This window comes from Sparus aurata, chromosome 1 (assembly GCF_900880675.1).
Source record: "Sparus aurata chromosome 1, fSpaAur1.1, whole genome shotgun sequence".
NCBI classification, from domain to species: domain Eukaryota; kingdom Metazoa; phylum Chordata; class Actinopteri; order Spariformes; family Sparidae; genus Sparus; species Sparus aurata.
The window spans coordinates 25,267,496-25,281,927 of NC_044187.1; the positions used below are offsets into that span (position 1 = coordinate 25,267,496).

Below are 14,432 nucleotides of genomic sequence, written 5' to 3' on the forward strand. Positions count from 1 at the left end.
CGTAAAGGGGCTAATAACAAACATCTCTCTCCATGTTCACAGATAGCGTTCTCTCACACGGAATAAGATTTAAATTGAAATGATTTTAAAAAACGCTAAAATAGAGTAGGTCGCCAAATGGCAAACATCGTCCACCTTGGCTACCCAAGTGTGGGGCATGTGTGTGAGAAAGAGCGCGTGGAAGTGAAAGATGCTACAGCATGAAATGTTCTCAAGGTCCTCAGGGTAATTATGAGAGGTGAACAAATCTGTTTGGATCAATGTGAGACTACGGCGCAGCTAAGCCAGATGCCAAAGACTCAGACAGAGAACTCAGTTAATGGGGTAACATTGAGCATAATATGTCTCCTTGAACATAGTCTCTCTCCCTGCTCAGATGTTTGATCTCACAGTTGCCACTTGAAAATAAAGCCAAACCCTGCCCTTAATAATTTCTGTAGATGGTGACTCAGCTTGACAGAATGGCTTCTCCTGAGTACTTCTGGCAAGGAGAAGAAAAAAAAAAAAAAAAAACACAGAACACCAGCAGTTTCAATAAAAACACTTTAATAGAGAAACAAATAAAAAAAAAGAAAATAAACCTTTGAAACACAGTCTAAATCCTTTATTATAACCACCACCAATTGAAATGAAGAAGAGTAAAACAGATCTATTCATTATTTTGTACCCACGGGGGAGGAACCAATGGGACTGGGAGGCTGGGAGAACAGGTGTGCCATTGATTCACTGCAGCGAGGAAAGAACAGAGGAGAGCAAACAGAGAACAGGAAGAGATGTGGCGTTTATAGAAGGCTGAACACAGTGCTCTCTACTGGCTGGGCAAAAGGTTGCTCCCTTTCCATGTGCCACACGCACACACAAGATGGTTTCGCTTCGTTTTCTTTAGAAAGGCAACACAGAATGTTCTCAAGAAGAGGATTCTCGGGATGATTTATGGTGAAATACTGGGTCAAGAAAATGTATAATTTATAAGCAAAGATCTTGTTAAACTGATTCTGGAGAAAGAAATGGGACAAAATTAAGCCTCAAAGACAAATTGGTAATATAAATTTGTGAATAAAATCACTTCAAGATGTCTTTGGCTCAATCTCTTCTGCTTCAGAAATAAATAAAACGATGTGAAGAAGCGGTGAAATACTAGTATTGCACAACTTCAGAGATTAGCCGTTAGACTGCTTTGTGGAAAAATGATTCCCCCAAAACAAAATACGTCCAAAGCTTCGTCAATACGTTGCACACCAGGGAGCAACCTCAGCTTTAGCCCTGCTAGGTAACTGCAGAAAAAAACAAAAAAAAAACAAAAAGCAAAAAAAAGTTACATGACCATTACATATTTGATTGACATGTTAGTAAAGTATTATAATAGTTTTGTTGATAATGTCACAAGTTATTGTACACATCAAATAATATACCAAAATTTGACTCTGTAGGTTGAACAAAAGCTTTTTTTTTTTTTTCTTTGTTTTTCTTTTTTTTCTTCAACCACAAATAATTACAAACTGATAAAACAGGGATAAAAACCAGCCAGGTCATCTCAACATGCATGAAAAGAAAACAGTCTTCACATTAAAAAAAAAAAAAAAAAAAAAAAAAAAAAAAAATCAAAGTTGATTGTTGTACAGCTGTGAGGTGGTGAGAAACAGAACAGGACACATCCAGCAACATTTACTCAAAAATATGTATTGTACAGTGGGAGAAGTCATCTTATAACAGCTGCAACTGAAAAATCTCCTCTTTGTCAAATCAGCCAGATACCATTTTAAAAAAAAAATCTAAAAAGTTACAACAAGGTGTTGCAACTACCAACAGGTGTGTTGTCATCCATTTCTAGAATTATTATCATTATTATTATTAGTGAATTTGCATAATTAAAAAGGGCAAACCTCTTCTTTGAACAGCTTCTACAAAATTGAGGCGCTCCCAAAGTTCTTGTTTGTAAATACCTAGAAAATGCATATTTACAAGTATGTGTTGTTCTCCGACCAAGTCAAAAACTCTGGACCTTGGAAATAACAATGTGAAAACTTGAAAATAAAACCAAAGCTTCACAAAGTGCTCCGCTGACTGTTCAAAACACACCTAAGTTATTAGCAGTAGGGTAGTAACTTTCTGAGGAAGTGACGTTTTAAGAGACTTAATAGTGACTTAATGCCATGAAACAGCAGGAAGATTTCATTACAGTTTTACTAATTTGCAAATGGGGCAGTGGTGATGAATTACATATAACAGGACAGAGCACTGGATGACTGTTTCCAGGACTGCTTTTATCACAAAAGAAAAAACCTCGGCAGAGTGTATCAACATCTTTTTATATTTTACCTTTTATTGATGGACTGTAATTATCAGGGTATAAAGCAGTGAAACCCGTGCATGTAGCTATGTGGCCTCAGTGACTGAATCCCAATTTTCCCTTGCTCATCACCTGTTCAAGGTTATAAGAGAAGGAAAAGTCATGTGGCTATAGCAAATGTTAAGCGTGGTGAGAGACTTTTCTATTAAATCAAAGGGAGATCCATCTACTGCTTTAATGTTAATATGCCCGATCAGATCAGACTGAAAATGTTAATAATGTCACTCCTCAAAAGAGCCAGATCAATTCCCACGACATTACCCATTCATTCTTATTATGCACAGTCTACAAACAGATACATTAAGAGTCATGTCTTTGAACAGCTTATTGTGTAGTTACTTTTTTGGTTAAATCTCAAGCAATTCTTTTTGACTTTTCTATGGTTAAAAATATCCGCTTACTAGAGATTTAAGTGATTTTTGTTTATTATTTTCTTAATACGCCAGGATTAAAGATTGTCTTCCAGAGAAAATGACAAAGAATCTTTAGGCAGTCTGGCTTTACACTATGAAAATGTATCAAGAAACTGACTCACTGCAGAATATTAAAAGCAGTGATAATACACAGCGTGCTGTTTGCTACAGTGATCACCATTTCAGGCATTTCCAATAAAATAAAAAGTCACAAATGTTAGTATATTACTGATGTGTTTTGACTATAAATTGACAGTGTTAGCTAGTTCAGATTTAACCAAAAAAGCCTAACAAACATTTAGCCTGCTCAAAAACATCTAACTGGCAGTGTGGTTGACACCCTCAGCTTCAACCTACCCATCATGACACACCACTCTGACCTCACCACTCTCTCTTCACTTTCACAAACCCTCAGAGTACTGCAACCTTTTAAAAAAAAGCTCAAAGTCCATTAGCAACAAAAAGAAAAAACAACACATTTCATATCCACCAGCAGTTACTGAGAAAATTTCCCTGGTGAAGATTCTGACGAGGAAAGAAATTAAAATAAAACGAGTGAGCGTCTGCCACTAGAGAAGCAGTCTGGGAGAATCTTATCACAGAAAGCGGTGTCTGGTGTTCTCTGATCCTTAACACAAACAAAGGAGGAAGGACATGGCTGTTGCTGTTCTGACATTTTCACACCGTAACGACCTGTTGCCGATGAGAAATTGGTGAGAGAAAATAAAATGCACACTCAATATCTGTATTGGTATTTTTCAGTAAATAATCACATGTACGACTAAATCACTGAGGATGATTTCCCAGTGTTAGGGTGTCTAAGAATTAAGGATCAGAAGCCAACAAACAAAAAAATAAAAATAATTCATAATGCAAATGCTAGCATGATACAGGAATTTAAGGACATGTCTGTGGCATACAATTCAGTCTTTTATTTTCTTTATATGTACAGATTAGAGGAAAATTTTATCTACTTCTATACACTGTTCCATGTAGTTTCTGTGTCGGTTGACCACTTAGCTTTTGTCTGTTACCACGACTACAGTAGTATGAAAATCAAGACATAACGTCCACTCAAAACTGAGGAATACAAAATGATAAAAACTTCAACATACGTATTTAGTAAGCAACAAAATCAACTTCAATAAGGAAAAATATGCAGGTAGCTAAGTGGTCAACCAAATCTCACCTTTTTTTATTTTATTTTTTTTCTGACTTTTTTTTAGCATTACGTACATATACAAGTGTAGATAATATAAGTATATATTCATATATACATAATGAGTATGTATATATACCAGTAATGCATTCATTATATATACTTATTTTCTTCACAGATATGTGAAACAGGAGAAAAAAGGACTGTTACAAATAAAAAGTTAAAATGAAACAAAATGCAGAAAACAAACCTACTGATAGAAACAATTTGTAAATGCACTTTGCACTATTTTTTGTATTTTTAGAAACCGTTTTACTATTTTTTTTTGTTTTGTTTTATATTTTATCACTTATTTGTTTTGTGGGAGGGGTGACACTCATTTAAAATAGGAATAGTACCCATTGCTACCATTTGAACTTCCTATACTCAGCTCTTGAAGGAGTGAGAGAGGGTCGCTGTTCTTTTTGACCTGCTCCGGGCGAACAGCTCGGGGTTTGGGTGGAGCGCGGAGGGCGCTGGCATAGGACATGGTGGGTGGTTTACTTAAATTTGGAGCCCCCTGGCTGGCCTCTGTGGGAGCCTGTGGCCGCGGCTGCTGCTTGTTTTTGGGCATGAGAGGAGGAAACTGTCCGAGGTGCTGAAGGGAGTTGAGGGCGTGTGGGTGCGTCTGCTGTGCCGCTGTGGCCTCTGCCTTCACCTGTTCCTCCGTCTGACGAAGGGCCTTGGAAGCTGCAAGTGGATCGAAAAAGTAGGAGAGGTCAATTTAACTTGGATAGAGCATTGTAAATAGTAGTCCTTCTACTATCATATTCGGCGATACCTACCCATAAGGTCCCGATGCTGAGCGAGTGTGCCGGCTCCGTTACATGGAATGTTCTGGAACGGACCGGGACCCCCACCGTTACTGGGCCAGAGGTCATGTGGGGGATAACCGTAGGGGGCATGTGGGTGCTGATGATGCTGTATGTGTGGATGAGGGTGTTCCTGGGGGTCTGACGTACAGGGCTGGGGCTGCTGGGACAGGGCATTGTGGGCGTTGGCTGGAGACGATTCTTCTGGGTAACTGGAGGAGATCCGGCGCTGATAGAGAGGCCGGCCTGGACCTCTTGGTTCATACTGTACAGGCAGGTAAGATGGATAAGAAGATTGAGAATGAGATATTAAGCCAGATAGAATCAATGACAAAGCCTTGGAGCCCTGAGTAACTGCAGTGCTCAGAGCAGATTATAGTCTAGAGTCCTCCTATGGCAGCTCTCACAAAAAAAATCATATCATTCTCGCCACTAGGTCTGAAACTAACAATTAACTAATGGTTTTCATTATGGATGAATCTGCAAATTATTTTCAGGATTTATTGATTGATCTTACTAAAGTTTTTGCATCTTCATCCTGGTCTGAGTTACAGGGACACCTTCAACTTGGTTATAAGTATGGAAGATAAAACAAACAGGATTAGGGATTATTTGACTATTTAACACTGGTAAATTCATTGTATTGATGTAATCTGCTGATTGTTTTAACTCAGTCGCTTGTTTCTTTTATGTGAAACTTTTTGCTGCTGTCAGAGATTCTGATTCTCAATGGGAATATTCCTAGTAAAATAAAGTAAAATAATTTAGTCTAGAAAATGTCAATATACTAGGGCTGTAATCTCCTAGTCGACTGGTCGATTTATTGGTTGATAAGTTCTGGCTCGACCAAAATTCTGATTGGTCGATTTTTGCCGTGTTAATTACATGCTGCTGTGGCAGTGCATAAACACGCAGCGGGTCCTCTCCATCCCAATGCTGTGTGTCCTGCATCTTTGACGTTATCAGGAGGAAAGTACCAAGTGCTAATGGGGGTGTTTTCAGAGCACCCCTGTTTCACAGGTAACAGTGCGTCTTTAGAACGACCCCCTTGTTTTCACTATTTTGGATTAGCCCAACCCACTACAGTCAAACAGACTGAAGAACGTGAAGGCCTCGGGCCGGTGGTTTGTTAGATATTTATTTATTTTTAAGCGTTTCATTTACAGTCATTCCTATTCTACCATGTCAAAGACATCAGCAGTGTGGCAGCATTTCATAAAAATGGAAAAAAAAGTTGAATGCAAAGTTTGCAAGCAACAGTTTGTATATCGCAGCTCAACTACAAACATGGCATATCACCTGAAAACGGTAAGCTAACTTGTCTGCGTTAGGTTGCTCCGTCCGTTTTAAGTATATGAACAATTATTGTTCTTAAAGTGGACTTGCCTTTTGTGTTTAAGAGTAAAAGTTTTAGCTTAATAGTTAATGTCTCAGCCACGGAGCTGAGCTCTTGTGTTCAGTCTCGCTCTGTGTGAGGACACGCACGGGCGAAATGATCGTGTCTGTAAATTATTATAACATGACAAAAACAACTGTCAAATATTCCTCAACAGTTCTTGTGCTGATATCACTAGTTGACATATTTTTGGAAATCATGGGCTATGATAATGCGCAGATGCACATGATGCAAAACGCTGTCACAGCCAGACTCAAGTGTGTTTATTGATGAATTTTAATCAGTTAATTTCAGTGCCCCCATTAGTCGATTTTTAGTCGAAAATGTCACGGCTTCGGTCAACCAAGGATTTCTTTGGTTGATTACAGCCCTACAATATACAGTGAAAAATCACTTCTTTTGTGTTTATCTCATTGTAAGCATAAAAACAAAAGGCATGCATGTTACCAATCTTCTACTTATAAAACAGTTGAGTTATCTTAATATTCATTTTGCATCTTAATATTCATTTTGCATCTCTGTCAGATTTAGGTAATTTAGGCCCCTAATTATCTACATTTTCCTGCCAGCATCAATCATTTAAATTCAATCAGGAGCTTGGAAATCCTTACGCCATGCATCATTTACAGCTAAAAATATGTGAGAAATGCTTACAACTGTACTGGTTCTAGAGACAAATTAAACCATTTGCGTTGTTTAAAATCAGGTGATGCCCAATTTCCCCTGTATACAGAAATCAATAGCCAGGTAAAAGTGAAGAAGAGTGATAATATAAGAGCTTTTTCTTTGATGTATTCTGCAGTAGACGAGTGCATATGAACACACAATGCTGTGAATTAGAACGATTGTCACTCAGTTTTACAGCAAATTTAAAAGAGACTACTGGATTAGAGGCTCAAAGCTAATTTCACTGATTGAATAAATCACTGATAATATTCAAAGAAATAAATAACCCTTACCTCATCTACATTGTGAAGGGCTGTGGCTGCTGATGTTCTGGGGGACAGTGGGTGGTAGGACTCCTGGTCTGGACCTTGACTTTGTTGGTGTTGCTGTTGTTGTTGTTGTTGTTGTTGCTGCTGCTGTTGTTGCTGTTGTTGTTGCTGCTGCTGCTGCTGCTGCCGCTGCTGCTGGTGCTGATGGTGAAGTTGCATCAGATGGACTTGCTCCTGCCTGCTGGGGTGAGCCATGATGGGCAGTCCATAAGGAAGGCTATGGCCCTGGTTCCCCATCAGGTGGTTCTGCTGTGGTGGGCTCACTGATGCAGCTCCACCATGAGACCACTGAGCAGCCTCTTGCAGAAGGTATTTGACCTGGGAGGGAGGGGGGCTGGCAGAGTGGGCTGGTGGCTGATGTGGGAAGCTACCAGTATTATACATCGGGTTCCCCGGGTGCTGCTGCTGCTGCTGCAGAGCTGGGTTGTTGAGAAGGTTGTCATTAAGGAGCTCGCGGCCAGTGTCGTGGGAGTAAGGTCCTGATGGGAAGGGGCCAGCATGATTGGAGGAGGCGGCTAAAGAGGATGAAGGGTCACCGGAGGCACGGGGCTGGGACTGGCGGTACTGGAGCAGGCGGGATTGAGGTGGAGGCTGCATCTCAGCTGCTTCCCTGGGCTCAGGCTGCTCCTGTGGGGGCATCTCTCTCAAGAGGCCAGGGTACCTGGGTATTAAAACATTTATTACTTTTCATTTGATGGTGGTATCACGTTGGAAACAGCAGCAAGGAAAAGGAAACTGTTTGGGAAGGACGATAGTCGAACTACTCAACACAAAAATGTTTTCATGTTCAGCAGTAAACTTTAACATTTCGTTAGCATGCCAAAGAATACATACTAACCTGGTGAAAGGTGGCCCAGAGGAGGCGGAATTGACAGCCTCATCCTCCATATTGGCACTAAGGCCCCAGCTAGCTGCCCGGAGCAGCTGGTGGGGGAAACGAGCCATACCGGGCTGAGCAAGGTGGGCGAGCTGTTGGGGCAGAGGGAAGGCGACACTGCCCTGGAGGAAAGGGCCTGCTGCTTCCCCCCACTGGCCCAGCCTGGCTGCCTGCTGCTGCTGCTGCTGGCTCAGGGCCTCTAGAGCCAAGGGACCCTGGAGGTCTGAAAGGGCAACCATGTGGTTAGTTTCAGAGTCACTGGTGTTGTCCTTATCACTTTGCAAGCTCAGGTAGTGTACACTGTCACACTTTGCCATTGTAACTGGTGCGGATCGCAGTTTGTCAAGACCCATCTTTCATTGATAAAGCTTAAAGAGCAAAATTGGTTAAGTTATATTACATTAGAGATGCACAGATCGATCGGCAACCGATCGCAATTGGCCGATAATGCCCCTATCAGTTTTGATCGGAGTTCTCAAAATAGATCAAAGCAGGCCGATCAGATGACATTTCAATTTGGAGTGCATTGACTGCATGCAGGATGGGAATTTCACGGCGGCAACGGCAGCCACCCGCACTTTGGCCTTGATGCCGCGTGAAGAAAATCTCATTGTATGGCCACAGATGCCTCTGTGCCCCTGGCCCGGTCAGCGTAATGGGCTTGCCTTTAATTACAGCCACCTGAGTGCACAGTAGTCACTCACAGTAACTTCAGTGAGTTCGCGGTTCGCGCAGGTGGAGTCTCATCATCACGATGATCTCACGTGAAAGCCCCTCAAACACGAAAAAAAACGAAACTTACAGCACAGCGAGCGAGCGCAGCCGGTTTTGACATGATAAAGTTAAAGCTGGAAAATATATTCACAGATTCGAACTTACTGGATTAATACCTCGTAATTGAAACCTTGTTAAAACACAAACGACGGGTCTTTCCTACTGTAGTAAGGTAGACAACAAGCTACAACCGTATTTTTATCAAAACCAGCGGTCCTCCGGGTCTGTATGGTCAGCCGTCTGTGAGACGAGGGCGCAGGGACCGTCTACAAGTGCAACACCGAAAAAAGAGAAACTACAAAAAATATTCAATAACTTCACTATTATTCAGTGTAGTGCCACCAAAATCACTCCACACCATCAGTGGTCTCCTGCTGGTTATTCTACATTTTTTTGTGTGGAAAAAATGTGCTTTGCCATAATTTGGGGGAATTTCTATTGGGAGAAATATTCAGTAACACTAATATTCAGTGTGGTGTCACAAAAATCACCTAACCCTAACCCTACATAAAAAAAAACTGTTTTCTATTCAATCAATCAAATTTATTTATAAAGTTGATTGATTGAATAGAAAACAGTTTTTTTTTGCCATAATTTGGGGGAGTTTCTATTGGGAGAAATATTCAGTAACACTAATATTCAGTGTGGTGTCACAAAAATCACCTAACCCTAACCCTACGTAAAAAAAAAACAGTTTTCTATTGTAACATTAACTTGATATTGGTATTAAAAAATGTGTTAATACATAATCCATGTGAAGTGAAGGCCAAATAGACTTGCCCCTAAAATGACGAAATTCCCACCCTGACTGCATGCATTCCCACTAGTAAGCTACAGTTACTCTATGTAAGCTGAGTCCAAGTTGTCTCTAAGAGAGTCTCTAGGGTGTGAAATATTGCACATTGCCTCAGCCTGCAATAAAACGGTGGTCAATTCATGATACTTTCTCATCACCTAATTTTTATACTTAATAATACAATGTCAATGTTGTGTAAGAAGAATCATTAATTAAATATATGAAAGCTACACAAGACAACAATATAGAAGAATTTATAAATTTGACGCTGTGATCGGTGATCGGCAATATCGGGATCGGCAGATACTGCTTTCGGTGATCGGTGATCGGCCCATCTCTATATGACATATTATAATGTTTTTTGCTGGCATACAACAGAATTGGAATGAAAAAGGATGCAGAGCAGGCTGTTTTCTGAGCTGAGTCTAAAGGCAGGAACTGGCCCAACCGTTGGACGTCTGAAGCGTTTGGGAAGACTCGGACGAGGTCGGGACCAAATATATTTGGTGTGTTCAGCTGCGTTGGAAGCTTTCGAAGACCCGCGGACGTTGGCTGCTCTGACTCAACATGCGAAGTTTGAGAAGTTTGGCTGTCGGCCGTCTGGTCATTGGGTTCTCTGATTGGTTGTGTGCCAGCTGTATGACCATTCTGATTGTCGATGTGCTAGCGAATCAGCGCGGTGTGTGGGAGGGGCGGAATACTGTGTGCCCTTTGTTTTTCTATGCACTCCGTTCAGTCATTTCCTGTTTACATGTAGCACCACCCGCTTATTGCATCTCGCGCAAGTGCAGAACGCACACGCTACTGTGGAGCTGGCAGCACGTCGAAGCGCTGTGTTCAATGCAACTTTTCTGCTCAACGGGTCAGACAAGAGACAACAGAGTGGTCGGATAAAGGCAGTTGGCTGTTGGTTTGAGTCTGGGTGGTGTGTGGGGGCATTAAGGTGCCAGCAAGGAAACACAGAGGCGGCTAGGGCAAATAGGGTGAGTGCTAAAGAGGATCCCATCAGAGAGTTGGGAGTCGAGTGTCACTGAGTAAGACGGTGTCAATGAGTAACAGTCACTCTCCTGGTGGGACTAAACCACACAACATCATATTCCTCGTCCTGCTGAGCTTGCTAAACCTTGATATTTAGAGAAGGACAGTTCTCCCAACATGTTCATGAAAGTTGAAGTACATCTTTAACAGCTGCACAGAAGCATTCTGGAAAGGTGTGGGGTACTATGGCCCTCAGTTTAGTTAAGATTAGTACACATGACAACTATAAAAGAAAATACAACTCTGCTTTTTGGTAATTTGTCTTATGAAATCTGACAAATATGAGATCGTTTTAGTTTTAGTTACATGTTGTTTGTTTTTGTTGGCCCGTTCTCAAGGCTGCCCGATATTGTTCAGTGCTCAGTCAATCAGAACTGAATTTTTTTTTTTTTCTTATATGATGATGATGATTCACATCATGCGCTACTCACCCATGCTGTCTCCCAGACTTCCATCCTGTCCATCCTCCCCAAAACTGTTGACCCTGTTATGCTGTGACAGGCCTGGGTGGTGGACGCCTGGGTGGCCCATTGGAGTCCTAATAGAGCTACTCATCTCCTCCACCCCTCCAGACTCTGGCCCATCCAAAGTTGGAGACTGGACAGCCCTGTGAGGGGGTATGGGGCCACTGAAGAAGGAAGCGCTGTGGCTACCACCAGTGTAGGCAGGGCTGAGCTGTTGCTGCTGCTGTTGACTCTGTTGGGCCATCCCTGGATGTTGAGGCTGGTTGACCCGGTAAGGAAGCCTGGAGACTGGATACTGTGGGGGAAAGGCTCTTCCACTGGCAGGATGTGGAGGGAAAGCTGGGTTGGGTGGTGCCAGGTGGTAGTTGAGGGGTCTTTGGGCAGCTGAGGGATCTTTTCGATGGAGCAGTGCATTAGGAAATCCAACAAGCCCATCTGACTGCGGGTCTAGACTTCGACTTTGGCCTGTGTCTAAATCTCCCTGGATCAAAAAAATTAAAACCAATCCAAACAGAGTAAGTACAGGCTTACCAGCCTGTGATGATGAATGAGTTACATCTTGTCAAAAACTAAAACACATCAAAAATCAACAACTTGCCTGTTTTTCCTTCATGTCTGAGGCTTTCCTCTCTGGTGTCTGAAGACGGCTCTGTTCTGACTTTGGACATCCTTCTAATTTACCTAAGAAGTAAAATAAAAACAAAACAGTTCGAAAACAAAAGTATAACCATAAGATGACTTTTCTTTCTATTTAAGCGCAGAAAATGACAGTAAAATTGTGATTTTTGCTTGATATGATAATTAAAATAAAGGCATACCGTTTCTGATGGGGTCGGCCTGTAGCTCCTTGTCAGGGCTGGGCTGGCCCATTCCTAGAGGAGAGGGGTGGGCCACCCCACTGTAAGGAATAGGGGAGCCTCGATTCTGGGCCTGAAGCAGATTGAAGTTGTAGGCCATGGCTGCTGGGTGGCTCATGATGCGAGGGTCCACAGCAAAGCGATTCTGGTAACCTGGCCAAGGCAACTGGGGAAAATAAAAACACAGATTGATAGATCAATACATCGTGCAAAAGGACAGGGAGGTACACACATACTGTGGATTATGGATATGCACCTAATCAGTAACAGTGATCAATACCAGTAAAATATGAAAACAAATGACCCAATTCCTAAGAAGCAATATACTAAATCAGTTGTGTGAGAGCAAATTGAAGAGATGTCATTTTGTGTACTGCTTCTCATGTTAGGGGGTGTTACGATTCTGAAACGGATACCAAAACTGGGATACAAATATCCTCAGTCAGCTGTCAGTCCTGTTCCCAAAAAGGAGAAAAACTAGGAGAAAAAACTAAATTTTCTCCTCAAACAAAACTCCCATCTCATCTCTAAAACTTGTTCTGCAGTAAACATCTACCTGCCTTTTTTTGTGCATGGTGCATTTTGGCGCTGCTGATAACTTACTAGCATTTTGTTGCACTAACTTAATATGTTGACTGGACTAAAAGTATTTATCTATGTTTGTAATTAGTAATTTATGTGAAATCAATTTATTAAATTATTAAAACATCGTAGTGTTATTAAGTGTTCCTGGTAATCCAAATTATAGTTAATTTAGTAAGCCAGATTTCTTTTTTGCATAAAAGAAAAAAAGAAAAGAAAAAGCCATCTCCCAAAAAAACAAGAAAAGAAAACTCAAAACAAACAAACAAGTGGATTTGGTGAATCGTTACACCCCTACTGATAGTACACAGTACAGTAGCTGGTAAATAAAGCCTTTTGTTCCCATAGATGATAGTGCAGTACGTCAACCAACAATAAATCCAAAGGAAATACAGTACAAGCCTGACCTAATGTTAATTAAACTGGGCTGGCCACTTTGTATAAAAAACAACAACTGATACACTCACATTATGAAATAACTGTGATTCTTGACTTAATACCCACATTGTTTTTACACATTTATGTGACATATTCTTTGACTGAACTCTTTGCAGTAGATGAAGTATGTCACACATTAGCTGACATTACTTAAGTATAGAGACTTACATATGGCAGTTTGTTACCTGAGGCAGAGAACTTACAGGCAGGGGCATGGACATGACCATGTTGCCACCATACACGGCTGGAACATAGAGGATACTGGCGCCTGTGTGCGGATCTATCCTCTGAACAGGACTGGGTGACTTGCCCATGCCAGCTGGTGTTCCACCCAAGGGTGGTGTGAATGCCCGAATAGGGTTTCCCATCAGCATGGCTGGGTTGGGTTGAACTGCAATGACAGAATGTGGAAAAGTAATTCAAGTGGATCTTAATCCCAATGTGATGACAACTGATATCCAAGGCATATCTATATATCTGTGAGTCTATAAGGGACAGGAGGGCAACATATATATATCTGGGGGCAAACTTGTTTTAATCTTTATGTGGGGAGGCAGCAGTGTTACGACACTAGTAACTCTTATAGAGTAAAATGGGATAATGAATCAAACACTTATTTATGAACATTTTTTAACACTACTTAACACTACTCCTACTACTACTCGTGACTTTATATTGTTGTGATTAAAGGATTGTAAAACAAATTAAATTATTACTCTCAACAACAAAGTACAGTGGTAACACATATGAGACTGCAGCATGACTACAGACTATACATACAAATAAGGGTTAATTAGCGTTACTATTAGTTAGCTGACTATTTAGCTATGCGTTCATGACTTCTGTTTGAAAGCATCATCCAAGCTGTCATTCAGAAAGTAGTCATATTAGTAGCCTACTCGCTGGATGTAATTATACTCAAGTCTGAGCGTATCTGAAGGACAGTTTGGATAATGTTTTCACCATGTCAGAGATTCATGACTGTTTATCCATGCTTTCATGAATCTCTCTGACATGTTTTCACCAAGATTCAAGATTCAAGATGTTTTATTGTCATATACACATAGTTTATACCAGGCAAGGAAATTCTTAATTTGCAAGTTTGATGTCTGAGAGATTCATGAAAGCATAGCTAAACATTCAGCTGACTATAGTTTACTTTACAGCTATCAACTTGTGTCTATATAATTTTATTAGCTCTATGTGGGCTCCTGCTAACATAACATACATGAAGAATATGGGGACAAGGAAGAGGACGTACGAGCTAGGCTGTCGAAAACTGTATGGGATGTACCTTCACTAGATGGTTTGAAAGATTGCTCATGTCCTTGCCCTTACATGCCAAGACTTGCTGCACTATGGCAAAGAGCATTGTCTGCATGGATTTTCGTGAAATGTAACCACGCATTTAAACATTTGGCTCTCTCCGTCATTGCCACTCA

General features: G+C 41.1%; 1 protein-coding gene across 2 annotated transcripts in view; it reads right to left on the bottom strand.

The window, feature by feature from the left end:
- Positions 1-529: 529 nt before the first annotated feature.
- The window catches only part of helz (helicase with zinc finger), a 63,758-nt gene continuing 49,855 nt past the window's right edge, over positions 530-14,432 (bottom strand). Inside the window, exons 26-33 of one of the 2 annotated variants that reach the window (XM_030417273.1) lie at positions 13,176-13,381; positions 11,932-12,136; positions 11,712-11,794; positions 11,081-11,594; positions 8,003-8,264; positions 7,129-7,825; positions 4,747-5,038; positions 530-4,651 (exon numbers count right to left, since the gene is read on the bottom strand). In XM_030417273.1, coding sequence (XP_030273133.1) covers positions 4,299-4,651; positions 4,747-5,038; positions 7,129-7,825; positions 8,003-8,264; positions 11,081-11,594; positions 11,712-11,794; positions 11,932-12,136; positions 13,176-13,381 — 2,612 coding nt within the window. In that variant the 3' untranslated portion in view covers positions 530-4,298. The remainder of the gene's footprint in view (positions 4,652-4,746; positions 5,039-7,128; positions 7,826-8,002; positions 8,265-11,080; positions 11,595-11,711; positions 11,795-11,931; positions 12,137-13,175; positions 13,382-14,432) is intronic. The other variant, XM_030417283.1, reaches the window with a different exon arrangement.